Genomic DNA, 26393 nt, shown 5'->3' on the forward strand with positions numbered 1-26393 from the left:
TGTAAGGTCTGTGATCTCTGCCAAGAAGGATCAAGCTTTACTCATAACTCAAAGACATACAAATTGACACACTTCACTAACTGTAATAGTACCCATGTGATATACACCATCAGTTGTCCATGTGGTTTAATTTACGTGGGTCAAACAACACAAAGAGTTAAAGTAAGAATTTTACAACATATGAGCAGACTTAGATGCAACACTATTGGGGCTCCTTTAGTCGAGCATTACAATACCCATAAACATAAACCAGAGGAGATGAAGTGGAGAGCTCTGGAAAAAGTGACTATAGGAGCAAGGGGTGGATCCTTGGCCAGGATGATGAACTATAAAGAATGCAGGTGGATACATTCTCTGAATAGTGTCCAACGGGGCTTGAATGAAAGAGAGGAGACAGCTAGACAAATGGGACAGCTATGAGTGATATAAGGAATACATAGAGCATTATTCTGCTTTGTCCTTATGCCTGTATGTAATGTATCTTTGAATCCCTAACATAGGTCACGGTCAATGGTGCAGTATTGTACTAATCATCTATGACAATAACTGTTTATCTATCTGAGACTCGTACTCATGTATAATATAACTATTCTGAACACAGCATAAGTTCATATGTCTCTGAGAAATGTATTGACAGAAATAGATGTCAAGCTTAATGGAGAAGTGTTGTATAAATCATAAATGCCAACATCTGTTGTCTTGCCAGATACCTATGTTAATACATAATGTAACTACTCTGAACACAACATTAGCGTGGGCGATTTGTCCAGCCCTGTGGCTTCTGCACTGTTTGATTGCATTGTGATAATAATTGTTGGTACAATGTTGTCAGTTGCCAATAGAGATATGCACTGTTTCCAAATCTCTTCTTGCTAATCTTCTGTCTATACACAAACCGGATGATGACAGGATATAGAATAAGATCTTTCAGTCACGTTACGGACATATAATCCAACCAATTGGCATAACATCACATACATTGAATCAGTATGCCTGGATACTGTGTAAGACTGATATTCGGCTTGCTAGGGCTTGACACCGAATTACTCATGTTCTTTTGAATAAGAGACACTGACATGCACATGCATGAGGAAGATGCGTTGCTTAAACTTAAAGATTCAAAATGAAGACGCACTCCGTTATTATTAATTTTATCGTGTTACCCTCGTGTCGCCTGGCAACACCATATGCCGTGATGTCATTCCGCATTTGCGCAGGGTTGCCTGGAGACCGCAACGTCCACGAGACGAAATGCGGAAGTGAAATACAACGTGTTTTCTAGCTCGCGTTCAGTGACTAAAGTCGCATTGCTTAGCAGACGCGCATGGGGAAACAGAAAACTCCTACATGATGGTGAGTGGAAATGATATAACCGAGGCTTGTCATTCATCGATGAGAACATTATTCATCAAAACCCACGAGGTTTTTTGAGGTTTTTTGGCACTGATTGTCCCCTGCATTCAATTTTAGATTGCAGAAAATATCGAGAGTGTGCACAGATAGCCGTGTAAGAGGAAACGAGGCCTCAGTGCCCACCCCTAAAAAAACGAAGACATTACCAAAGTCCCATATTAGTGGTGAGTAAAAAAGCTGACGAGGGCATAGAGGAATAAATGATAGAACCTTAACAGAAACTGAATACGATATACTGATGGTATATATGTACTGTTTAATTACAGAATATTGGAACACATTGCAAGGGACCTCAATCCTTTAAAAACGATTCGCCAACAAATAGGAATGCATATGGACTAATGCCAAAGATTATTTCTAAATAGGTGAGTGCTCAATAACAGAAGGGTAGAAATATAGCTCCTCTGTATTTGAAATTATAACAAAAAATCCAAGATTTAATAATTATGTTTGGTCATAGATATTCATTCAATTGAAAACGAGACTCCTGACCGAATAGAACATCGGGATGTCTGATTCATGAAGATCTGGTAAAAATTTGTTTATCCCCCTACCAGTTTTCTGATAAATGTAATTTAGTGCAAATTCCAAACCTGATGGTTTTTAATTTAAATTTTGATTGAACCAACAGGCGCAATTATCCTCACCTACCCCCGTCCTGAAGAAGACCCGCTAGAGACCCACAAATAAGGTGTCCCAGGGTCGAAACGTCGACAGATTCTCACAAAAGACCGGCTAACCATGTCCAACAGACCACATCTATTCAATATAGCTTGTTGGTTTTGAGTTTCAGTAAAATAAGAACCGGCCTTTCTAATTCTTTCTCTTCCCCTTAATATCCTTTCACGCACGTGTATATAGATCACTTGTCACTGTGTCACATTTATTTCACACTATGTCACTTTGTTTACTAAATTGAATTGTTGCGCCGTATTTTGTAAATTTTAAGATATATCGAAATGTGTCAGTTGATGAGAACAAAGAAAACAATGAATGAAACTAATTCAATAATTAAAATATTGTACTGACCCCTTACAGTATTTGGTTTTTGCACTTATATGGATTAGCATAATAAGTAGGAATGTTATGCTCATACTTCAGTTAAAGATAATTACATGATTTAAAGCAATTGTGTTTATACCCGACGGAGCCATTGTTGTAACTATTGTTGTATTGCCCAGGTTCTGAAGGGATACTGGGTTACCCCGTGAGAATTTTTCTTGACTTGACTTGTAGCAGTTCACAGATATAAGTTTTACAGAAGGAAACAAGGAAAGGAAGAAAGTGTTGAAGAATATGTTGCTGCATTGAAAAACCTGGCATTAACATGCAAATTTGAAAATATGCACGATGACTTGATAAGAGACCAAATCGTTATGTGCGCTGCCAATCCAAATATACAGGATGCGCTGTGGGCTAAGGGTGAGAAGCCACTGCAACAAGTCATTGAAATCATAAAAAAAGCAGAATTAACTGGAAGATGTGCAAAAGAAATCATCAAAATGACATATCAACTGTAGTTGCAAAAATAATTGGCACAAAGAAAAAAAGTAATGAGTACAGAAGCAAAGGGAATGACAGACCAAAACAGAGGAATTATGGTAAAAAGTTAGAAGAACTGAAATGTTATCGTTGTGGTAGCAGCAAACACCTGGCAAATGATTGGAATTGTCCTGCAATTAACAACAAGTGTGGTAAATGCGGACTCATAGGCCATTTCCAAAAATCGTGCATAAGAAGAGAGGAAGCGAAAGTGAAGAATGTACAAGAGGAGGTGGAAATAGGAACTGAATCATCAGATGAATCTGAATACAATCTATGCGTACTTAATGTAACAGATGTAACTGAAGAAAATGAAGAAGATAATGACAAAATCAGAAAAAACCTTTGTGCAAAATGACAATAGGTGGAGTGGAAATGGAAATAATAGCAGATTCTGGTTCACCTTGCATGATCATAAACCATGAGGTGTGGTGCAATAAGTTTAAAGAAGTTCTGGGAAACAAAATGAAAAAAATGGATGTAATGTTAAAAACGTATACAGGAGAACCAATTGAGCTGGTTGGCTACAGGACACTTAAATTTGTCTTCAAAGAAAGTGAAATGGAAAGCAAATTGTATGTAGCAGCCACTGGCCCATCCGTATTAGGGTGGAAGGACCCGGGAAAACTGGGCATCACTCTAAACCCTAACAGTCCTGAACCCGTGTTAGTCCTGGAACGAGACACATTAACGACAAAAGACCTTGTTGAAAGGTTCCAAAGGGTGTTTAATGGAAAGATAGGCAAATTAAAAGGGTTCCAGCACCAGATCAAGTTGAAAGAGAATGCCACCCCATGCGTACACAAAGTGAGACAGATACCTTTAACACTGAGAGATGAAGTCAGAGAAGAAATCAATAAGTTGTTGGATGCTGACATAATAGAGCCTACAGAGTCAGCTGAATGGGTCGCACCCTTGGTAGTTGCGAGAAGACCTAACGGAAAATTAAGGTTATGCATGGACCTACGAGACTTAAACAAGAACATCCTCATAGACCAGTACCGCTTGCCAAGAATTAACGAAATGTTGTCCCTCACCAAAGGCATGAGTGTTTTTTCAACTATTGACCTGGCGGCGGCGTATCACCAGGTACCTCTACATCCGGACAGTAAGCATCTCACCACATTCATCTCACCTTTTGGGTGTTACAGGTTCAAAAGGGTACCACTTGGCATAACGTCTGCGGCAGCGCTATTCCAAAGACTTATGCAAGAAATCTTTAAAGGAATGAAAGGTATACTCATCTTCCAGGATAACACCCTTGTCATGGGTAAAGATCAAGCTGAACATGACTATAAACTAATACAAGTACTGAAAAAGTTGGAGAAATGTGGATTAACAGCAGAATACAAAAAGTGTAAATTTAGGAAAAATTGTGTGAACTACCTAGGTCACGAGGTTTCGAGTGAAGGCATTGAGCCAAAAAAAGAACTCATAATGGCAATTAAAGATGCACCAGTGCCAACCAACAAAGATGAACTCAGAGCATTTCTTGGACTGGTAGAATACTACTCGAAATTCGTGAAGGACTTTTCAGCAAAAAACTTATGAAATCAGGAAGCTATTGAAGAACAAGAATAAATACGAATGGTCTGAAGAATGTGAAAGAAGTTTTTGCAACTATAAAAAGAAGTGTGTGAGGCACCAGCCTTGCAAGGATTTGATGGACATATGGAGTGTGTAATCACCACAGACGCAAGCGGAAAAGGTATTGGAGCAGTTCTTACACAGATTGAAAAGAACGGAAAGGAAATTACTATAGCATTTGCCTCACGCTCTCTAACTGCAACAGAAGAAAGATACTCTGTAATCGAAAGGGAGGCGTTAGCTTGCGTGTGGGGAATGGAACATTTCCGCCAATACATTTGGGGAAGACAAATAATCCTAAGCTGTGACCACAAACCTCTAACAAAGGATTATACAGTGCATCACCACGATTGGCACGCCTATCCATCAGAATACTGGATTACAATTATGAAGTTCAGTACCTACCAGGAGTAAAGAACGTGGTAGCGGATTTCCTGAGTAGACTACCTCTGAAGAATACAGGAAGTGAGGCACAGGAGGAATAGCTATGCGTTGCAAGTATCAACGAGGAATTTCCAACCATTAAGAAGGATGAATGGAGTAGAGAATATTCTGGAGATGAACAATTACAAAAAATAAAGAAATACATTGTGGAAGGATGGCCAAAGAAAAGCAAAGGTGAGAATGAATTGCGCGCATTTTGGGAACTTGGAAATTATCCATCTGTGGAAGACAACCTGATTTTGAGACAAGGAAAAGTGGTGCCACCTAAAGAACTCAGGGAAAGGATAATAAATATCTGCCATGAAGGACATTTGGGAATGAGCGAAACAAAAAACAGAATCAAATGTTGGTATTGGTTGCCAGAATGTGACATAGAGATTGAGAGGGGCATCAGAAACTGCATGGAAGGTGAGAATTCGGATAAAACTCAAACAACCCTACGTCCTCCACTCCAGCCTTTAAAGTGCCCAAATATGCCATGGGAAAGGGTTGGAATTGATTTAATGGGACCTGTGGAGTGCCAAGAAGAAACTGTATATGTAATTGTTATGGTGGATCACCTCTCAAAGTGGCCAGAAATAAAAGTATGTGGAAAAGTTGACACTAACGATGTACTGAAATTCATGGAAGAAGTATTCATAAGGGAAGGAATTCCAAAGACTATGGTGAGTGACAACGGAAGCCAGTTCACCTCGGTAGCTTTCAAGGAGTTTGTGGATAGAAACCGAATTAACCATAAAACAACCTCAGTGTACCACCCGGCTGGAAATGGAGCTGTGGAAAGATTTAATAAAGTGATAAAAGGAACCATCCAACTTGCAAACGCAAACGGAAAATGTTGGTGGAAAGAAGTAAACAAAATGGTGTGGGGGTACAGAATCACTCCAGGCGAGAAAACGTTGGTGAGGCCATTTGAAATTATGAGAGGTAGAACCCCTATCTGCAAGGACAACATTGGATGGATGAAGTCAGCAAAGGAAAAGGAGTGGTCTGTGGATACAATAAGAGAAAGGATAAAACATGCACAAGCTGCATACAAGTAAAATATGACAAGAGGAAGAACTGTAAAGAGTTCAACATCCAAGTTGGAGACAGAGTAAGAGTTAAGAAAAGCGGACACGTTACCAAAGGTTAAAACAGGTTTACGGCACCGCTTGAAGTAAAAGAGGATTTCTGCAACTCTGCCCTACTCAGTGATGGAAGAGTGTGGCATGCATCAGCGATATCAGTCTGTCTCAATAGGGATGTCAATCCACAGGAAGAGAGTAAAACCAAATCCATAGAGGAGAAATATGTGCAAAAGTGGTCACAACGGGAATATGAAGATTCAGATTCTGAACACTACAGCGACGAAGAAACCCAAAGAACAAAGGAAATTCAGAATGTGGAATCCATTGGTGAAAGGAGAGACATCAGTAGTGACGCGTCCGAGATATTCTTGGACACATATGATGTCTATGAATCAGGTGAGGAACAAGAAGAACCTGTGGGGCATGAAGGAGATTCCAACACATACAACAAAGAGACTGTAAAAATCACTACCATGTGATGAAGGACATTTGGCACCTCCTACGAGTATGCCCGAAAGTGACACTAGTGTAGCAATAGCCAGCACCATTAGCTTTGGTTGGGTTTAAACCCGTTGGCTGCTTCCGCTTTTTTGCGGCAGTGCGGCCGTTTTAAAAAAACGGGCGCGTCGTGTCGGCCATTGGCCGACGGCAGCACCAGCGAGGTAGTGCTGCCATCGGCAGCCAACGGGTTAAGCAAACCCGATAAATATGAAGACTTTGTTTGTGAGTAGCGCGGCGCAAGAAGCACTGAGTAATGGCTGCACGTTCCCCATACTTTCTCCTTTTTAGGTCTCGCGACCTATCGATGCGCGCAATTCAAGTCGGCAAAATCTTCATGAAACCACCAGCTTTTTGCCTGGCGTTTTCATGAAGTTCATGTGAACCACGTGTTCAAACATGAACGCGCATCAGCCTCCCTCCATTTGCCGCACAGCACATCAAAGGGCTTCGCCCAGCGTGCGCTCTGCGGCTTCTCGGCTTCTCCTCCCCTAATTACGCCGCACACAGCCTTCCTTGCATTTCTCCTCCCCCTCCCCAGCCAGCTTCCCCCAGGCCGTGTTCCCTCATCCCTAGCACCCCCTCCTCCTTCAGGCCCCCACCATTTGCTTCCATTTGCTTTTGCTTTTGCCCGTAGTTGGTCTCCACAGGCAGTCTTGTTTCGTCATTGCTGGTCTTTCGCTGCCCCCTCTTTCCACTGACACAGATGTATCTTTCTATATCTTCTTTCCACTGCTCATGTCATTTGTTCCCTCTCTCCTTCCGTTCCTCTCCATCACTCTCTCTCTCTCTCTCTCTCTCTCTTGCACTTTCGAGGTTAGCGTTTCACCCCTTCTGTCTCATCTAGATCGCAATCTTTCTCTCACACGCAATCCCCACACACTTGCACTTCTGTTTTCTTTCGCGCCTCTCTCCCCACCTCCTTCCTCGATCTCTCTCCGATCCCATTTCTTCCTCCTACTTCTCCCCCCCTCCTTCTCATCCTCTCTCCCCCTCGTGCTCATCCTCTCTCCTCCCATCTCGGTCCTCTTCCCTTCTTGTCATTACTTTCCTTCCTTTCCGCCTCACACCAGTTCCGTGTCCTCTCTGCGCATCTCTTCTTCCACACCAGCGTCCAGCACAGTAGCTTTTGCTCACACTAACTCGCTATCACACAGTCATCAACACACAACATAGCCTGTTCCTGGTATCTTATCTCCTTTGTTTCGGAACTCATCTGAGATTTTTGTAATTCTGCTTTTTGTTTGCCGCTTTCTTTATCTGTACATCAATGCGGTGCTCTAGTTGAGAATGCCAATTGCTAGGTGCGCTGATGTTCCCCTCACGAGAACGCGATAACACAAAACAAGCCCCAGAGAATTTAAGCTTGACTCGACCATGAAGAGGAGATGAAAAAGAAAACAAGCATTGGCATAGCCAATAGGTCTCGCTTGTGGGACCTTATAAGTATTTTGTTTTGCAGCACAATATCCTTGTTGCATAATCGGATATTGTGCTGCAAAACTAAATACTTATAAGGTCCCACAAGCGAGACCTATTGGCAATGCCAATGCTTGTCTTCCTTGAAAATGGTCATGGTTGTAACTGTCTTTTATGATTGAAAAAAATCGAAATAAAGACTTTTTGATTTGAATGAGAGCGGAAGTGTTTTGAGAGAGAGTTTCTGCAATCAATTCAAAAATATGTAAATTAGTCGTTTTTTTACTCAAGCAGACTAATGTCATAATTTTTTAAGCACTTGATGTACATGATTTCGCATATGCTATGAATTTGCATAATTATGTAAAAGCAAATTACACAAATTTCAACACCCTTAGTAGCAATCTGAAAGAATGCTGTTAGCTACATTCTAAACACAAACCTCCTTTGGTCTTATTTGTTGAGTGTGAGGTGCATTAAACATAACTGCAGATAATTTGGTGCCATTTACAGCAATTTTGCATAATTACGTTACAGCAAATTACATAAGTTCAGCACACCTATAGCAGCAATCTAAACAAAATAATAGAAAAACCTCCTCCGTTCTTATTTCATTAAAATACTACAACACTGTTTCTAATTCCATCTTTGTAGGTGAAGGAAGCATTCAATAGTATGTAAAGTTCAATAGCCTTATATTATTTGCTTTATGTGCAAATAGGCATGCTCTGGAAAATTTCTTATCACATGTTAATTAACAATGCGTTCCATATTTTAAAAGAAAAGAAATGCAGAGAACTTTGAGACAATGCCCATCACCTCATGTGTGATCAATGTGAATATACAGGCAATACTGTCAAAATCAAAGGTAATTGGGGTGTGGCCAAAATGGCAGTGAATTTCTAAGATTTTTTAAATGTTACTTCCTAACTTTAATGACCCTGTAACCTTTGGTTTTTTGAGTGAATTTCTAAAGTTTTTCAAATTCTATTTCCTACTTATAATGTCCTTCCACTAACCTTTGGTTTTTTTTAAGTGAATTTCTATGTTTTTTTAACCTGTAGTCGCGTCTGCAGAGTGGTGGAGAAAAGGGACAGGGCCTCTGACCAGCTCTCAGGAATCCTGCTGGCTCGGACTTACTGGAGGTAACAGGAGGGCTTCCGGACCCACAAGAACCCTCTGAATTCAAGAGGACTTCATCCCCCTACTAGCAGTGCACTAGGATGCACGTGTGCCGAGTGATGGAGAATGGGGGCGTGGCCTCTGAAAACCTGTCAGCAATTCCACTGTGTGGGACTTACTGGAGGTAACAGGAGGGCTTGTTGGCCCCCAAGGACACTGTAGAGCCAAGGGTACTTCCTCCCTCAACCAGCAGTGCACCAGGAGGCCTGTTTGCAGAGTGGTAGAGAAAGGTGGCATGGCCTCCGAAGACCTCTCAGCAATTATGCTGTTTGGGACTTATTGGCGGTAACAGGAGATAAGTTGGACCCCAAGGACATTCTAGAGCCAAGGGGAACACATCCCCCAACCAGCTGTGCACCAATAGGTGCGTTTGCAGAGTGGTGGAGAAAGGAGGCATGGCCTCTGAAGTCCTCTCAGCAATCACGCTCTGTGGGACTTACTGGAGGTAGCAGGAGGGCTTGTTGGCCCCCAAGGAATACTGGTTGGAGATGAAGTCCTCTTAGATGATGAGGGACTTGGGGGCTAAGAACCCCTCCTGTTACCTCCAGTAAGACCTATGCAGCTGGATTCATGAGAGCTGGTCAAATGCCTTCCCCCTTTCTCCACCACTCTGCAAACACAACTAATAGTTTATAAACCATAGAAATTCACTTTTAAAGGGATATTACAGTTAGTGTACAAAACCAGTGAAATTCAGCAGGTATATATCCCTGAGCTAACTGTAACTTATCCCCTGCAATGCACTGCTTATGACCTCACATATTACATCACTCATGACATGGTCAGTGACATCACTGATGGCATCTCCAGTGACATCACTGATGACATCACCCACAGAACACTCAGACGCCCACTCACATCCCATACAACCTCTCATATGCCCACTGACACAACCACTTTGCAGACCCATACCAGTACTCACATACCCACTTAATCCTCGAAAGAAGCACTCACTCACTTGTACAGCCACTCACACAATCATTCTCCCACCGATACAGCCCCTTGTACAACCAGTCACTTACCTGTACAGCCACTCACATTGCCACGCACTCACCGATACAGCTGCTCACACACCCACTTATTTACCTACACAGTCACTCACACACCCACTCAGTCACCTATAGAGTCTCTCAATACAGCCACTCAATCACCCATACAAGCACTCACACACCCACATAACCACTTATGTACCCATTCGCACATCCATACAAGCACTCACACAGTCAGGAACTCAACCATATAGCCATTCACACAGGCAATTACTCTCAGTACAGCCACTCACACACCAACTTTCTTAAGCAAATATCCACTCAAACATCCACTCACTCACTCTTCGTAGTGACTCACTTAATCTTCCCAATGGCCCCCAGCACCTTGAAATCTTAAGAGGTGATATGTTTGCACTTTACAAATATGGATTATTATTATTTTATAACACTAATATTCATGTTCCTGTGGTGTTTTCTGACTTAAGTTAAAAACAATTATCACAGGTTCCCTTAATACAATTGTTTAACATGTTTGTGCTTTCCCTAATTAAAAGTTCTTTATTTTTCTAAAAAGGTATTTATTGTGTTTTTGTTTTCTGATTTCAATTTTTTGGTACTTTTTGAACAAATCTTATTTCTCTAGAGAAAAAAGCCTGCTGCTTACGCCATTTCTAACAACAAGATTTGAAGCAAAAAATGTTTAATAATCTGTGTTGCAGTCTTCCAAGATAGTTTCTTATTAAGCAGGTTGGGCCACTCCCTCCCCACTTAATAGTTCCCTTTCAGGTCGAGCCTAGTGCAGCGCGCATGCGCTGCTATGGCGAGACGTATAGTAAGGGGCATCAAAAAGCTCACCACACGCTCGTGCGTGTGGCCTATTGCTTGTGGTTACCCACACAGGCACCATCTGTTTTGAATTATCGTGACCAGATGTGTACGTGATAATTCAAAACAGTTGTCTCACTGTGGCGCGCCCACCACTTGTTTAACTGGGCACTTGAGGCTGTGGGTTTGTTGATACATGTGCTAACTCACTCATGCCGCCATTCACAGGATGTTTTAAGCATGCAGAGGCATGGGCCAGTCAGGCGTACCGCATGCTTTGTCATTCATTGGTGGTCGGAGTTTGCGTAATTCCCCCAACAGCGCACTGACGCCCCCGGGGCAATGATTCCTAAACCACAGTCTCTGTGGAGGGGTATACTGGGTGTTAAACTGTAGCCTATGGTCCCCACTCTCGTTCAGATCCTGCGGTCGGACTCTCCACGGTTGTTTCCTGACTCCATACCCTCAGGCTATATTTGTTCCTTTCTGACACATTTCTTTTCTTTTTCCCTTTCTTTTGTACTAACAGGCCGCGGCCTGGGCCTTAAGCCAGGGGCTGCATTCCTGCCATTGCTGCAACATGTATGTTCACTGATAAGTTGCACTGAAGTGAGAGGCTCTGGCGGTGCGGCATCTTCACAGGGGGTGTCGGGTAATGGCAGCACGGTTACAAAATGTAGGCATCTTGCCACATATCACAGTGTCACCATGCGTACTCTACTGGTTAGCGCCTCACCGATGGGACTTTTACTACTTTTTTATCTTTGACATGCTATCACTTTAAGCTGCAAAAATTATGTTTTTGATGGCTTCATATGATTCTGATGGCTTAATATATTTTTTTGCATTTAAGACAATGAGTTTGCTATACGGCTTTCTATTCTCAATGGATATGTATATGTCAATTGTTGTTACTTTCTATTTGCACTGGCCCCTGAGGAACGGGCCAGAAGGGCCCGAAATGCATCGGGCTGAAGTCCATCAATCACTGTTGACAATGCAATCATGTTAATCATGTGATTACATTTATTTGTATGTTGTAGAGATAATAATCATGTTGGTATCCATTGAGTCATGAATTACTGACCCAATCACAGGATCTAGGGCATTGCACTTTCAGTGACACTGGGTCACCTAGTGACCATACTGTTGTGACACCTTCAGGGTGATTGAGCTATGACCCTGTCAGAGGAAAAGTTTTTTGTGGGGGTGTAGGGCAATGCATGTGGTTTGACCGTAGGACTACTTACTGATAGGAGAGAATGCATTGTCTGAGGGCTTCAGGTTCTCTATATGCAGCCTAGTTCATATAAGTAACCCCACCTCAGTCTCGGGAGCGTGCAGGCGGCCACGCTTGTTCTTCCTTACAGCGCGCACACCACTCGCAGGATGCTGTTATTTATGGCTCCGTTTGTCTCTGATCACGACGTGACTGCTTTCACCCACCGTTCTGTTTGTTGCTTGTTTACATATTTTTACTCATTGCATAGTTTAATTAGGTTACATGTGTACAGAAATCCAATGCTCTCCATGTGTCAGGATAAAAACAAACCCTGATAGAGTTATTTACCAAGATATTTTATTTTACTTTTTTTGTCCAACATAGTATTCACAGTACTTGTTGAAATGGTGAAGACCAGGATATGTAAAACAAACAAGATGGTGTTTAATTGTTTTGTAATATGAAAATCCCTAACAACGCTGCTCAATCGCTTTTTACACTAACATTATTCCCGCTCTCTCTGAGAATTCTCTAAACGTTTCCCGTTTATTTGGCTCCTGCTAATTCTCAGGATGCATGAAAAGGGGTTAAATTGCAGTCGAACTAGAAGGTCTGAGGTCTAATCTCGCTTTACTTAGTCACATTGTATGATCCTGGGCACAGTGGTTGTGTCCCTCTACATCAGGTACTTTGAGAGGCTCCTAGAGCCCATCATGTTCGTCGTAGCGCTCTCCAGCACAGCTCACTCATTAGAAATCTATGCGCCTGGTCTTATTGAAATAAGGTAACCAAGATGAGGCCACGCCATCGTGGACACAGTGGTCCTTCCCCAGCTTTGCTTTTGCGAAACTTTTTCACTGCTTTAGTCAAAATGAAGGCTGAAAGAGGTTGCCCTGATAACAAGGATCCATCTGGAAACCTTAAACTACCAGTGAAGGGGTGTGCCACTACAGATAGGTGGTAGATTCCCTTGCCCGCCTCCTTGGGGACTAGAGGCTTTCACAGGAGAAGGCATGAAGGCAATATGTGTCATGCTCAAAATAATGGCTGTACCGGGAGTATCACACAAACAGAAAGGGTAAGATACAGCGCCTAGACACCATTAACATGCTCCTGCAACTTACGGTACAGCCTTGCTTCAGACGTTTTCATTGGGGGCATCAGTGACAACACTGACAGCGGTCACATGTGCAGCCATGCATGTCACTGCATGCAGGATGTCCAGTGAATGGGGTCTTTGTCAGCAAAACCATTGCGGCCGCCCCATAGTAAAACTCTTGCACCATCCCTGTTGGACTTGGCCCTTTTTGCAGGGTCATCCCTGAACTTTTTGTCTTCCTCCTCTATTTTTTCTGACCTGTTGTTTGCCGTTTTATGACTCTGGGTAGTTTACCACTGCCGATCAGTGCTAAAGTGCTTATGCTCTCCCTATTGTAAATTGATGTATGGATTAGTGATTCCATGATTGGCTGATTTGGTTTACTGGTCAGACCCTAGTACAGTGCACTGAGTGTGCCCAGGGCTTGTAAACCAAATTATGCTCCTGGGCTTGCAGCACTGGTTGTGCCACCCAGAGAAGCGGCCTGCACAAGTGTATCTCAGGTCTGCCAATGCAGAGCCTATGGGCAGTCTGGTACTGTCATGCTGACTGGGCAAGTGCACCCACTTGCCAGTCCCTAAACATTCCCTTTTCTTCATATCAGACACACCTACGGTAGGTCCAAGGGCAGGGTGCATTGTAAGTATAAGGTAGGACATGCCCTGGTGTGAGCGGCATGTACTAATAATGAATTACCGCCATTTTAGTTTTTCACTATTGCAAGGCTACCTCTTCTCCATAGGCCAGAATGGGCAATTAGATTATTACATCTCATAATCCTAACTGACTCAGGGAACATGGTAGAAATTCGAGTTTAGTATGCCTGAACTCAGAATGATAAAATACATATTTTAGTGAAGTTGGTTTCTGTGTTTGAAAATACCACTTTTAGAAAGTAGGTATTTTCTTGTCTAACTATCCAGGCCTGCCTCTGCTAGGTTGTGTATTCCTTGTCTGGAGTTTGAGTGACAGGGCTGGGGGATTCCAAGAGACAGGATGAGTCAGTCCAGTGGTGAATAGAAAGATCTGCATCTAGATGGGAGGGAGGAGTTACACCTGGGACCTGAATAGGGCTGTGCCTTCCCTCCACTATGCTGGCTCCACCTCCTGTGGTGCGTCTGATGTCTCTGCCCTGCACTGTGAAAGGAGAGAAGGAATCATGTCAACAAAGTGCTCCAGGGCTGTGCCTTTCCTCCACAATGCTGGCTCCACCTCCTGTGGGGCATCTGATGTTTCTGCCCTGCACTGTGAAAGGAAAGAAGGAGTTGTGTAAACAGAATGCTCCAGAACTGGTTTGGACTAGGCGAAGGCCCCTTTACCTTCAGAGGACAAAGGATTTTGGGGTATAAATATTGGGACCCTGATCCCAAGAAATTAGATCACTTTTGGACTACAAGAAGAAACCTTTGCTGAGGAAAGGAACCTGAAGAAACTGAGGAGAGACTAAGCTGAAGTGCTGCTTGGGGAATTGGCCTGCAGTGGTTGCCTGACTGCCAAAGGAAGGATAAAGGAACTTTGTGTGCTTTATTTCAACTTGTGAAGGATCTCCAAGGGCTTGGAAAAAAGCTTGCCCCCTGACCGAAGTCTCAGGACCAGTAGACTTCACCAGCCTTTGTGGTTTGCTGCTAGGAACTCTGTTTCAGTGGCTGCAGCGGCAGGGGGCTGTGACCGACTCTCACGACCGACCCGGTGTCCTGTAGGCACCGCAACGAACAACGTCCACATCGAACAATGCAAGCTCTGAGCTCACCGACTCCGTCCTGACGGCATCACCTGGGACGTTGCCTGCACCGCGACTTATGGACACCGCGATGTGCAACGCCTCGCTACACCAAATCGAACTGGTCTGACCAACACGATCACTGTTGCTGACGTCGAGTCCTGTGAACGCATCGGAGTTGGGCACTGCTCGCACACTTCGCGACGCACCGTCCGACTCTTCCCGCTGTCCTAACTAATCTAGGCCAGCTCCCGCAACCCAGCTCTGTTGCCGCACAGCAAGCTATAAGCACCGCAACGAAGCACAGTCTCGACCTGCAACATACGCCTCAGACCCACCGACTCCGTCAACGGGCCGTTGCCTCCACCACATCGAGGGACAATGCGTCCTGCAACGCTTTCTTTTCTGCAACACGATGAACGCTGGAACCGGCTCACACACCTGTGCTTGCCGCATCAAGTAAAAGTACTGTGACCGAGTCTGTCTACACTTGAGTGGGCCCGTATCGACGCGGTCAGCTGGAATTGTTAGACTTTGTGGTATTTTATCAACGCTGTAGCCGGACAGGGCTACCAACTCGGACAGAACTTTGATTTAAGCCTTTTTAACAAAAACTCTTGATTTCTAATAGTATTGTGGATTATTTTTGTTGTTTATGGAGTTGTGGTAACTGTATATAAAAGATACTTATTTTTATAAATATACAACCTGTGTGGTGTCCATTTGTAGTGTTGTCACTTGATTACTGTATGTGTTCACAAATGCTTTACACGCTGCCTCTGAGATAAGCCTGTCTACTCGTGCCAATCTACTAAGGGGGTGAGCAGAGGTTATTTTAGGAGTCCACCCCCTTACCCTGACTAGAGGTCCCTATTTGTTACAAGTACATACCTGTGTCAACTAGAGACCCCAAATTCTAACAACCCCCTATCCACGTCAGTGAGTAAATAATGCAGCAATGTGCCTGCAATTACACATGTCAATTTTGTTTATCTCCGATGCTCGTCTCATCCACACTACACTGGTATGAGTGGTGCTAAAAAACGAATTAAATGCACCTGAGAGAGAGTGGTTATGGAGACTTGAGGGGCGCGGTTAAAGGGTGGTAGTGAGGGAATCTGTGATGATGGTGGTCATTGGGGGGGGCGCCAACAAACATTGGCTCGCTGGGCACCACCAGCGCTAAAGCTGACCCTGGCCGGAAGTTCGACCTACTACTGACTTGACTTAGCCGGACTTTGCAAATAAGCCTGGCAGCGCAGTGACTTTGGTTTCTGAAAGGCTCTCTGAAGGCAAAGGGGACATTTTGAGCAGACATCTGAGTATGGAGCTGATAGCACCTCATATGAAACACTTGCGAGTTTGCAGGTGACACTGTGTCCTCTGTGGACACAGATCTACCAAAGGCACAGGTTGGGAGTCACAGGAAGTGATTTGGGTCACATGATTAGTGATTAAACTATTGCAGTGATCAATGTTTTTCTATATTTTGTTTCAAGAAAATATGTTTTTTCTAGCGCAGGAAAAAGGGCATGAATTTTCATCCTCTGACATGGTTCTTAAAACCAGACAATCATGTTTTTAACAATGTGTGCCTTGAGATAATCTAGTACTGGCATTTAATTAACAAGCATTGGCATAGTCAAAAGGTCTCGCTTTTGGGGCCTTATAAGTATTTCGTTATGCAGCACAATATCCCTGGTGCCACAACATCAATTGTTGATTGGCTAAACACGTATAAGGTCCCAAAGCCGAGACCTATTGGCTGTGCCAATGCTTGTTAGGGATGGAGATGTGTTGTATCTGTACCCTTCTTCCCTTTCCCTCACCCCTGCTCGCGCTTGCTATGCCCCGCACCTGATTGGTTGTAATCAGCTGGAACGTTACAGCTGGCAGTTGGTTTTGACAGTTGTCACCTGAGGTCAGTTGCCATCAGCTATTCCCGTGACCGCAAGCCTTGGCGTGTTGTCTTAGCAATAAACAACATATTATTACTCTACTGCCGCCCCTGAGTGATCTTTACAGGTCTGTCTGGGCCTCATCTTGGGGGGGGGGGGGTGATGTTTGGTGTTTGTCTCTGACATGCAGTGCAGGGTGGGGGAATCCGGTGAAATAAGAGGATTCCTGGTGAGAAAGCCTTGTTACCTCTTAAGTTTCTCTCACAAACACTTTCCAGCCTCCTGCGAGTTTCTGCCTCATTTGTGTGAACCCAAAACAGGCTCCTATACACCCAGCCATGACAGCGGCAGTCTGCGCATGTGCGAGGGAGCAGTGTCTGACCTTCTCCGTGATTGGGCAGTCTGCGCATGTGCAGAGGAGGCTGTCTGACACAACCTCGTGATTGTTCAGTCTTCGCATGTGCGAGGGAGCAGTGTCTGACCTTCGCCGTCATTGGGCAGTCTGCGCATGTGCAAAGAACCTTTCTCGGCCATTCCCATAATTTGTCAGTCTGCGCATGTACAGAAGAACAGTATCTGACACTCCTCGTGATTGTTCAGTCTGCGCATGGGCGGGAGACTGTGTCTGACACTCCTCACGATTGGTCAGTCTGCGCATTTCTCGACAACCTTCGAGTGAAAGGGAACTTGGGATCCATTTCCGGGTCACAGGCAGCAGAGACAGCACCAGTGTCGGAGGATGACATAATTTCCGCCATTTTCTTTTGAACACACGTTCACCATCTTCTTTTGTGTCATATTTTCCGCGTGGGACCCTCAGAGGAGCTTCCCCTCCACCCCCCAGACCCCCAGGAGAAGGAAGAGGGAGCCTGGACACGTCTGCACAGGTCTCTGCTCAGGTAGGCACCTTCTGCTGTGCACCTCACACTATTCACACACATACAAGGCATAAGACTATCAGGCTTACTTTTAGTAAAAAAATATTTTATATACAACATTTAAAATATAAAACATTTTTTAAATAAATAATTCATAATATCTGTTTACAGGAGAGACCACAGACAGTGTTATAATAATCTCCCATATGTATAGTGATCCAATATCTACACATCAATTATAATTTAACCCGTATTTAGCATTTCATCATAGGCAAAGAACAATATTTCAATTTTATTCACAGCTACATATGTAATAATAGTCAATCGTGTTCAGGTAAGTCTCCAAAGTAAAAGCATACATTTAATTTTGAATATTAAAGCAATACAGAACAAAACAGTTGTCAACGCCGCGTTTCGGTGGACTAAAACTGGTTGACACCACCTTCTTCAGGACAAACTTTAGGTTAAAAACAGTATTGTTCACTCTAGAAATAAAAACAATACATACATAAACATTCAATAAAGGAGGACTTTTTCTTTCCACTAAATATCAGACTATACGTCTTGTAGACATACTCCATGTGAATAGTATGAGGTAGAGGCAGAAAATAAAAAACTATAACACAGGGAACAACACTTGTTATTGAATTGGTGCGCAATTAATGTTATTACACTATTAAAATCTGTGCACACTGCACTGCTTTTCCTCTCTGTGAGAAATCTGTGAAGATTGCTATTCCTTTTACCACCATATCAAATCTAAATGGATATTTGTAGATCACTTAAAGGTCTTTTGGGACTATCCTAAACAGTGCCAAATCTCAAGGAAATGTGGGTTATGAGCTTCATATAAGAATGTAGATAGGAGGAGGTAGAATATAGGTCTGCCTGCAGTTGATTCCACAGTTAATGGGCTAAGACTAAAAATTACCTAAATCCAAAATAGGCTTAGTGGAAACCGGGAATGCAGAGAAGGTTAGAGACAGAAGAACGAAACAGACAATAAGGAGTGTTTAGTCACCTTATTTTTAAGAAGTATAAAGCTGACTTTTATGTACTAATGGAAGAACTTTGGAGAAAATCCCCCTAGTAACTGAAAGCCAGTAAGGTTTGTATGATGCAAAGCTAAAGTCTCAGATCTCGCAGTTTGGTTTTTTGAAAAGTAGAAGTCTATGAAGTTGGTGCTTTGCTATTCCTAGGTGGAAATCATTACAGTATCAATCCTAGAGAATCTGTGGCATTGGCAAAAGGCACAATTTCTGCACGCGGCACTACTTTTTACTCACACTGTGAAGGGCATTGCATAAGAGACAATCAGTACAAACTACTCTGCTTATTTCTATACTGTAAGATGTGTTTACAGCATAAAAGCATATTGGACCACACTTCACTGTTACTCACACCGTGAAGGTCGTTTACAAATGAAATCAGTGAATTCTGCACTGTTTTGGATGTGACCATCTGAAAGTAACAGATTTTGGTAGCTCCTCTGTCAGACACTCTTGTTGTTTACCAGATGTCTGGCATAACATGCAGAATATAGTTTGGCAAATACCGTGCTGACTGTTTGCTCTTCTGAGTCAAAACCCCAGACAAAATCTGCCAAACAGACTCTGTACATACATTCTGTTAAAGATTTTGTCTGAGTGACTTCTCAGCAGTTTAATGCTGAGGAAATGTATTGAGTACCTACACACCCAGCGCTCTCTTCTACAATCTATAGAGCTTGACTGAACAAAGGTACGTTTAAGGCTGAAAAGGAAGGTCTCAAGCTTTTTCCTAAGACGAGACAAGACAGGAATGGACCTGATTGCATTGATGAGCTGCCAAGTAAGAGATTAGTTTTCCACTTGAAAAAGCTTTCCTGAGACATGTAGCTAAAAGATTAAAATTAGAAGAACAACGTAGCCGGGTGACCAGTACAATTTAAAGCTTGATTTCTAGAATAAGGGAGCATCTCTGTGGATGCATCTGTGGACAGTGCTCATGGATTTTAGAACAGTCCTCTTGAAAATGGAAGGCAAATAAGATTAAGCAAGATTGGCTTTTGTGCAGCTTGCAAACTATTAAGCTGCTGTTTAGACACCACACCACATAAGGATTCACAATGGTCTAAGCAACACCCATTTGATGCAGAGACTAAGCTTCTTTGAGTGTCTATCGATAGAAGTGGAAGGATAAGCCTAGGGCTACACAGGATCCTGTGCCAGGCTGATACAAAAGAGGAGATTTGGAGTTCATTTTTAAGTTGGCATGGAATTTACATCCAAGGTTTCTAACCCCTAGTTGGGATCCAGGTCGTGCTCTGAGATCAAAAGCCAGTAAACCAACTGGCGTGAGATGACATTGTTGCCCACCACCTTCAGTCTTTGACCTATGGTTCTTGACTTATGACCTTTTGAACTCTTCCCCTTTGTAGGGTAACATCACGTGGGATTTTTCATTATTCTTTGGTTTTTGAAAGTTTGTTAACTCTTACTGTGGTTTGTTTTTAATCAAGTTTACTGTTTGTGCACACCATATGGGCGGGGCCTTAAATTGTGGCCAAAAAGCTGTCCAAACTCATTGTGAATTTTATAGGCCCAGAGTCAAGAGAGCGCGCAAGTCTACTTCTGTTTAGCAGTTCTTGAAACATTCCATAGAAAAAGATGAAGTATGTCAGTGGAGAAACTGCTTGCACTGGTTCACAAGTTTGTTCTGCAATGCTGAATTTTCTTTTCTTGTCACTTTGTAGTCGAGGATAAAATTGGCATAGAACTCCATGATTTTTCAAAATCTTGTGCATTGTGCCTACATTGTTTGTAACCTGTTGGGTCCCCATTTCTCCTCAAGAAGGTTCCAGAGCCTTATGTTTTTTTTTAGGGGTTGGAAGTACATATACCATATTTTAAGTTGCCCTTCATAACTACCTGCCCAACCTTCCTTGCAGTCACGGCTCTAACCTAACATTCAGTCTTATCTGCTGCATCCTACTGTATTTGCATGTTCAACTTCTGTACCTTCTGGAGTAAGCCCTTACTGTTCAACCAAACTACCCCTGGCCCAGAGGCACTCACTTAATCCTTAAAATTGCTAATTTGACCTCCAAATTGTTCAACTTCTCAACTCTACCAACACTTTTTTCACCACCATGTCAGTGCAGCAGTACCAAACTATTATTATTATCACTATAAGCTCCCTACTTGATCCCTTCCCACCTTCAATACTTAGACTGCTTGAGAAGGCGTCCCTCACAGAAGTTTTGGATCTCCTTAATTCCTCCCTGATCACGGGTGTAGTGTCTCAGAACTTGAAGCATGCTTTGGTGCTCCCTCTGCTCAAGAAAGGACCTGGACCCTCAGTGTTGGTTTAACTTTAGGCCAATTTCGCTTCTCTCTATTTTCTCCAACATTTTGGAGAAACATGTTAATACTCACCTCTCCTCCTTTGCTACTGCCCACAACCTGCTGCTTTAATCCCAGTCTGGGTTCAAGTTGGGCCACAGCATCGAATCGGACCTACTTGGAGTTACAGAATATCTGAGGCAAGAACTCGACTCTGGTGGGACAGCTGCCCTTATCCTCCTCGATTTAAGTGCAGCCTTCGATACGGTCTCACATTCCACTCTTGTGGATAGATTGGAGTCTGAAGGAATTGCCGGCATTGCCTTGAATTGGTATCTTCATTTTTGAAAGATCGAACATTTCAGGTCTCATCAGCAAACAGCATTTCCACTACTCTGACACTGACCTCTGGGATTCCTCGGGGTTCTATTCTGAGCCCTCTGCTTTTTAACATTTTCCTATGCTGCTCGATGGAAGTGATTGAAGACTCTGGTGTCACCCTATTTTCGTATGCAGATGATACTCAGATTATTTTCTCACTATTGATGCTCAAAACAAGGATCCTTCCCTTCTCAGGCAAGACCTGGAAAATTTCGCCCTCTGGAAGAACAGAAATGCCATCAAACTGAATGGCAATAAAACTGAAGTCCTGATCCTGGGAAATAGCCCTGAACTTTGGGGAGTCAGCCACTGGCACATCATACTGGAGCCTTTACCTGCACTGGTGGATAAGGTTAAGAATCTCGGTTTTATTATCAATAAAAATCTTTCCCTGACACCGCAGGTCTCCAAGCTTACAACCTCTATTTTGCCATCCTGAAATGGCTCAAGAAAATACTCTGGCTGATTCCTCTAAGTTTTCAGAGAACATTGCTGCAGGCCTTGGTAACATCCATTTTGGTCTATGGGAATGTACCGTATCTAGGTGCGGATACAGCCTTGACTCATTGCTTGCAGACCATCCTGAGCGCAACCGCACGCCTGCTTTTCCGATTGCGGAGATATTCTTCTGTCTCTCCCTTGCTTCACAAACTTCACTGGCTGAGGGTTGACAAACGGATTAAGTTCAAGGCCTTATGTTACATGTTTCGTATCGGACACAGCCTTGCTCCTTCGTATAGCCAATAGCTAATGTCTCCATATGTCCCTGCCCGAGCACTGAGATCAGCTAACCTCGCACTGTTTACTGTGCTTAGGTTTCGCAGAGCTTGTCTTAAGGGGTGCTCCTTCTCCATTTTAGGTCCATTACTCTGGATTTCTCTTCCGGTAGCTCACAGATCCTGTAACTCATTGCTTCATTTCCGTAAGAACTTAAAAACTATGCTCTTCAACTGCCCTGACTGAGCCTTTGCTACCTTAGGCATTCGACTTGCTGTGCCCCCCGCTATTGGTCCGCCAATAGCTCTGGGAGACCCTTTTGGGTCGCCGCGAGCTCTATAAGCTTCTTAAATAAATACATTAATAAATAAATAAATATTATGAACAAGAAGGACATTTATTTATCCCAGTAAAGCGTTAACATGGGGGCAAAGCAACCACCACCCACCCATAATCCCATTACTCAGGAGTGTGGTTAAAACCCAGAGCAGACTAGCAACAAGGAAATATGACCCAAAAGAGGACTTGAGGAAAGATACGTACTGCAGTACCTCATTTCCCCAGGGTAAACACAACTGAATCAAAATAGAGGTGACCTCTTCTTAACCCCTTCAGTGCTGCGCGAGTTTCGCTGCAGTGCTGAAGGGTTTAAAACCGTATTGGCTCATGACGGAATTGTTCCGTCATCAGCACCGGAGCACCGACGCTGATGACGGAACTGTTCCGTCATGAGCATGCAAGTGGTTAATTCTTCTTTGTCTTCCAGACTCCAGGGACTAAGAAACAAAAAAACACTCCTATTTTTTACAAGGACTCTCGCCCACATATTATGTTTCGCGCTTAATTATTTGAGTCCTTGCCCGGTATATTTCAAAATACCAGGCGGAGAAGCGCCTTACAAGCTGGTGCTGCGTTGCTTTAATGAGCTCGACTTAGAGATCTTACATGTTCACATATGTAGAGGGATGCCAGGCTTGTCTCTCTGCTCATATCTCTACCTAATCAATCAACCAAGAAATTTGTAGACCGCGCTGCTCACCCGTGAGGGTCTCAGTGCGCTATGGGGGCGGGGGAAGCAGCTGCTAGTCGAACAGCCAGGTCTTGAGAAGTCTCCTGAAGGTCAGCGGGTCCTGGGCCTGCTGCAGGTGGGCGGGGAGGGTGCGGTGGATGCGTGGGACGAGGACGAGGTCGGCGGAGCAAAGCTGGGGGTTCGGGTGTAGAAGGACAGTCGTTCGTTAAGGTATGCGGGTCTGGGGCAGGGGAGTGCTTTGTGAGCGTGGGTGAGGAGCTTGAAGGTGATCCTCCTGTTGACCACGAGCCAGTGCAGGTCTCTCAGGTGGGTGGTGATGTGGCTGTGGTGAGGGAGTCCGAGGATGAGGTGTGCAGAGGTATTTTGTATGCGTTGGAGTCTCTTCTGGAGTGTGGCCTTGTTTCCTGCATAGAGGGCGTTGCCGTAGTCCAGCTTTCTGCTGACGAGTGCTGGGGTGACCGTCCTTCTGGTTTTGGTGGGGAGCCATCTCTAGATCTATCGGAGCATGCGGAGGGTGTTGAAGCAGGTGGAGGAAACAGCATTAACTTGCCGGGTCATAGAGTGCGTGGAGTCCAGAATGAACCCCAGGTTGTGTGCGTGGTTGGTGGGTGTCGGGGCAGCTTCCAGCGTGTCCGGCCACCAGGAGTCATCCCATGCGGAGGGGGTGGATCCGAGGATGAGAACAGAACTGTTTACGTGGGCTCCAACTCTGGTATTTGATTTTGTGCAATAAATTGTACCCCTGTATTTAAGGCACTTCTCAGCCAAGGAGAAAGATAGACACACATACCTTTCCTATGTAACTTGCTTGTGCTTAATGTGTCCCAGAAGGACCCCCTCTACCCTCCACAACTCAACACCTAAATTCAGCAATAAACTACTTAAAGATGACCAGTGCGTAGGAACCAGAGTGGCCATATTTTTTGTAATCTCAGCCAAGGAGAAAGATAGACACACATACCTTTCCTATGTTACCTGCTTGTGCTTACTGTGTCACAGAAGGACCCCCTCTACCCTCCACAACTCAAAACCTAAATTCAGCAATAAACTACTTAAAGATGACCAGTGCGTAGGAACCAGAGTGGCCATATTTTTTGTAACTTTTTATCCGTTTGAGCTAGATTTATTTTTTAATCTGTAGGTTATGCAGTATATGATGGATTGCATGTCGAACGCAACTGCCCTGAAAACATGATTAAGAAATCAGTTAAGAGAGCCAGGAATAATAACAGGATACCCTCATTGAGTATACATACCAACAAACAATATGTATGCATTACTATCAATTCCACTTTATCAAGCCAGATGCAGAATTAATTAGAAAACACTGGCAGATTCTGAACATTGGAAGACTGATGTTCGAGAAACGTCTGGGAAACCAGGAGGAATTAAGAGGATGGTTGGCTCTCTTTTGCTTGATTTATCAAAGATAGTAATCATTTATATTATTTCTGTATGCAATTATAGATCAAAACTAAATTGTCCATCCCGTAGAGCAACCCCATTGCATTTAGTGTTCATTCGGCACATCTGGCAATTTATTCAGGAACTGATTTGTAACATCTGTCTTTTCTTCTTCCCCACATTTTCTTTATGTATTTGACAGGCTTATTGGAGTTCGTAAATGTAGAGGCTTGCCCATTGAATGTAAATTTGAGTACACCTGCCTGCTTTTAATATGTCACAAAGTAACTGGAGTAAATGCATGCAATTTTTCGTTAGAGGACATGATTAATCACAATAGGCACTAGATTAACAACTGACCTTGGGTTCTGGAGTAATTTGCTACGCGCCATAAAGCGCTTGAACGCCTTGTTAGGGATAGGAAGCTCTATATAAATCCAAGTGCAAGGCAAACGCATGTGGCATGGTGGGTGGAAATAGTGACACAGCTCAAACAGAAAACCCAAGTCATAGTTAAACAGACAATTAGATGTTGTTTATTGAGTATAGTCCGTAAACGCAGACACACGGTGATTCGTAATAAATACGTGAGGCTGGGCCTACCCCAGGCGAAATGCTGCATGAGAATAGACTGGGTGTTGTGCAGGGAACCCAGAGTACAGAAATGGATGGCAGGTGGTCTGGAGTGGGCCCTGGCAGAGAAGCTCAGTCTGAGAAGCGTTAGTGGAGGACCTCAGCGACTGGGCAGACATTATGTGGTGGTGTGGTGTGGCTCACTGGTTAGAGGCGGCAGACCCGGAAGCAGAAGTCGGCCCGGGACCAGGGTTCGATTCCCGACGCGGCAGGGTCGTGGACCAGGGTCAGCGGACTCGATAATTCTCGCCTCGGTGCCTACTCTAACCAGGGTCCCACTCGGCAACTCTCGGCATTAGCTTGCCTCATCTCCACAACGGCCCCATCAACACCGGGGATGCCTGGCTCCACCTTGGGGATTCTCAGCAGGGACCATCCCACAGGGAAAGCCAGGACGGGTTCCCCAGCAGTATACAGCGCTAGGACGCCGACTGGCAACAGTGCGCTTTACAAGTATACACATTACATTACATTACATTTCATTATGACGCGCATGATGGATGACGCTCAGTCAGATAGTACCTGATTCAGTCCAAATGAACCTTTGAGCAAAGACCTACTGTGCATAATTTCATTTGTGAATTCACTTGCGCAGTATGCATGTGTTACTGTTGGTAAGGAGGTCTGGGGCGTTGGGAGGGAGAGGGGCTTTCAGACTACAATCACCATGCATCCAGCTACTGGGAACTGTCCTGTGGAAGCTGTCTTCTCTAAGTGCATGAGCCAATGCACATAGATTTTATAACATTATTAATAAAGGTGATAAAAAATATATCTTCCCAGGAACATGAATGTAAACACGTGTTGACAGCCGCTGGCATTTCTAATTGTGGACAAGGCCATAAGGCACGTGGACTGTGTCATGAGACTAGAAAAACAAAAGAGTAATACCCCTTACAATGCAGGACTTAAAAACTATCCTCTTTTTGTGAAAATACGTAAATCGGTGGTTGGTAAAGCTGTGTCTGTGGGATTGGATACAACCTCGAGCCAAATACGCGTCAGCAGGGGCGGGCTTAGGCATGTGCAAGCTGTGCACCTGCACAGGGCCACCAAACCCAGGGGCCACCACACCAATATATATCCTTAATATAATAATCCTCTGAGGATAGATACATA

The 26393-nt window shown here is 43.8% G+C and overlaps 1 protein-coding gene and 1 long non-coding RNA gene across 2 annotated transcripts in view; both read left to right on the top strand.

Annotated features, from left to right (window-relative positions):
• The window catches only part of LOC144806148 (uncharacterized), a 1180470-nt gene that overhangs the window by 223785 nt on the left and 930292 nt on the right, over positions 1 to 26393 (top strand). The gene's annotated exons all lie outside the window — the stretch shown is intronic.
• The window catches only part of LOC144806144 (uncharacterized), a 176492-nt gene that overhangs the window by 136492 nt on the left and 13607 nt on the right, over positions 1 to 26393 (top strand). The window contains exon 3 of the mRNA XM_078672577.1: positions 12161 to 12178. Coding sequence (XP_078528703.1) covers positions 12161 to 12178 — 18 coding nt within the window. The remainder of the gene's footprint in view (positions 1 to 12160; positions 12179 to 26393) is intronic.

Source organism: Lissotriton helveticus (assembly GCF_964261635.1).
Source record: "Lissotriton helveticus chromosome 1_1 unlocalized genomic scaffold, aLisHel1.1 SUPER_1_unloc_5, whole genome shotgun sequence".
NCBI lineage: Eukaryota > Metazoa > Chordata > Amphibia > Caudata > Salamandridae > Lissotriton > Lissotriton helveticus.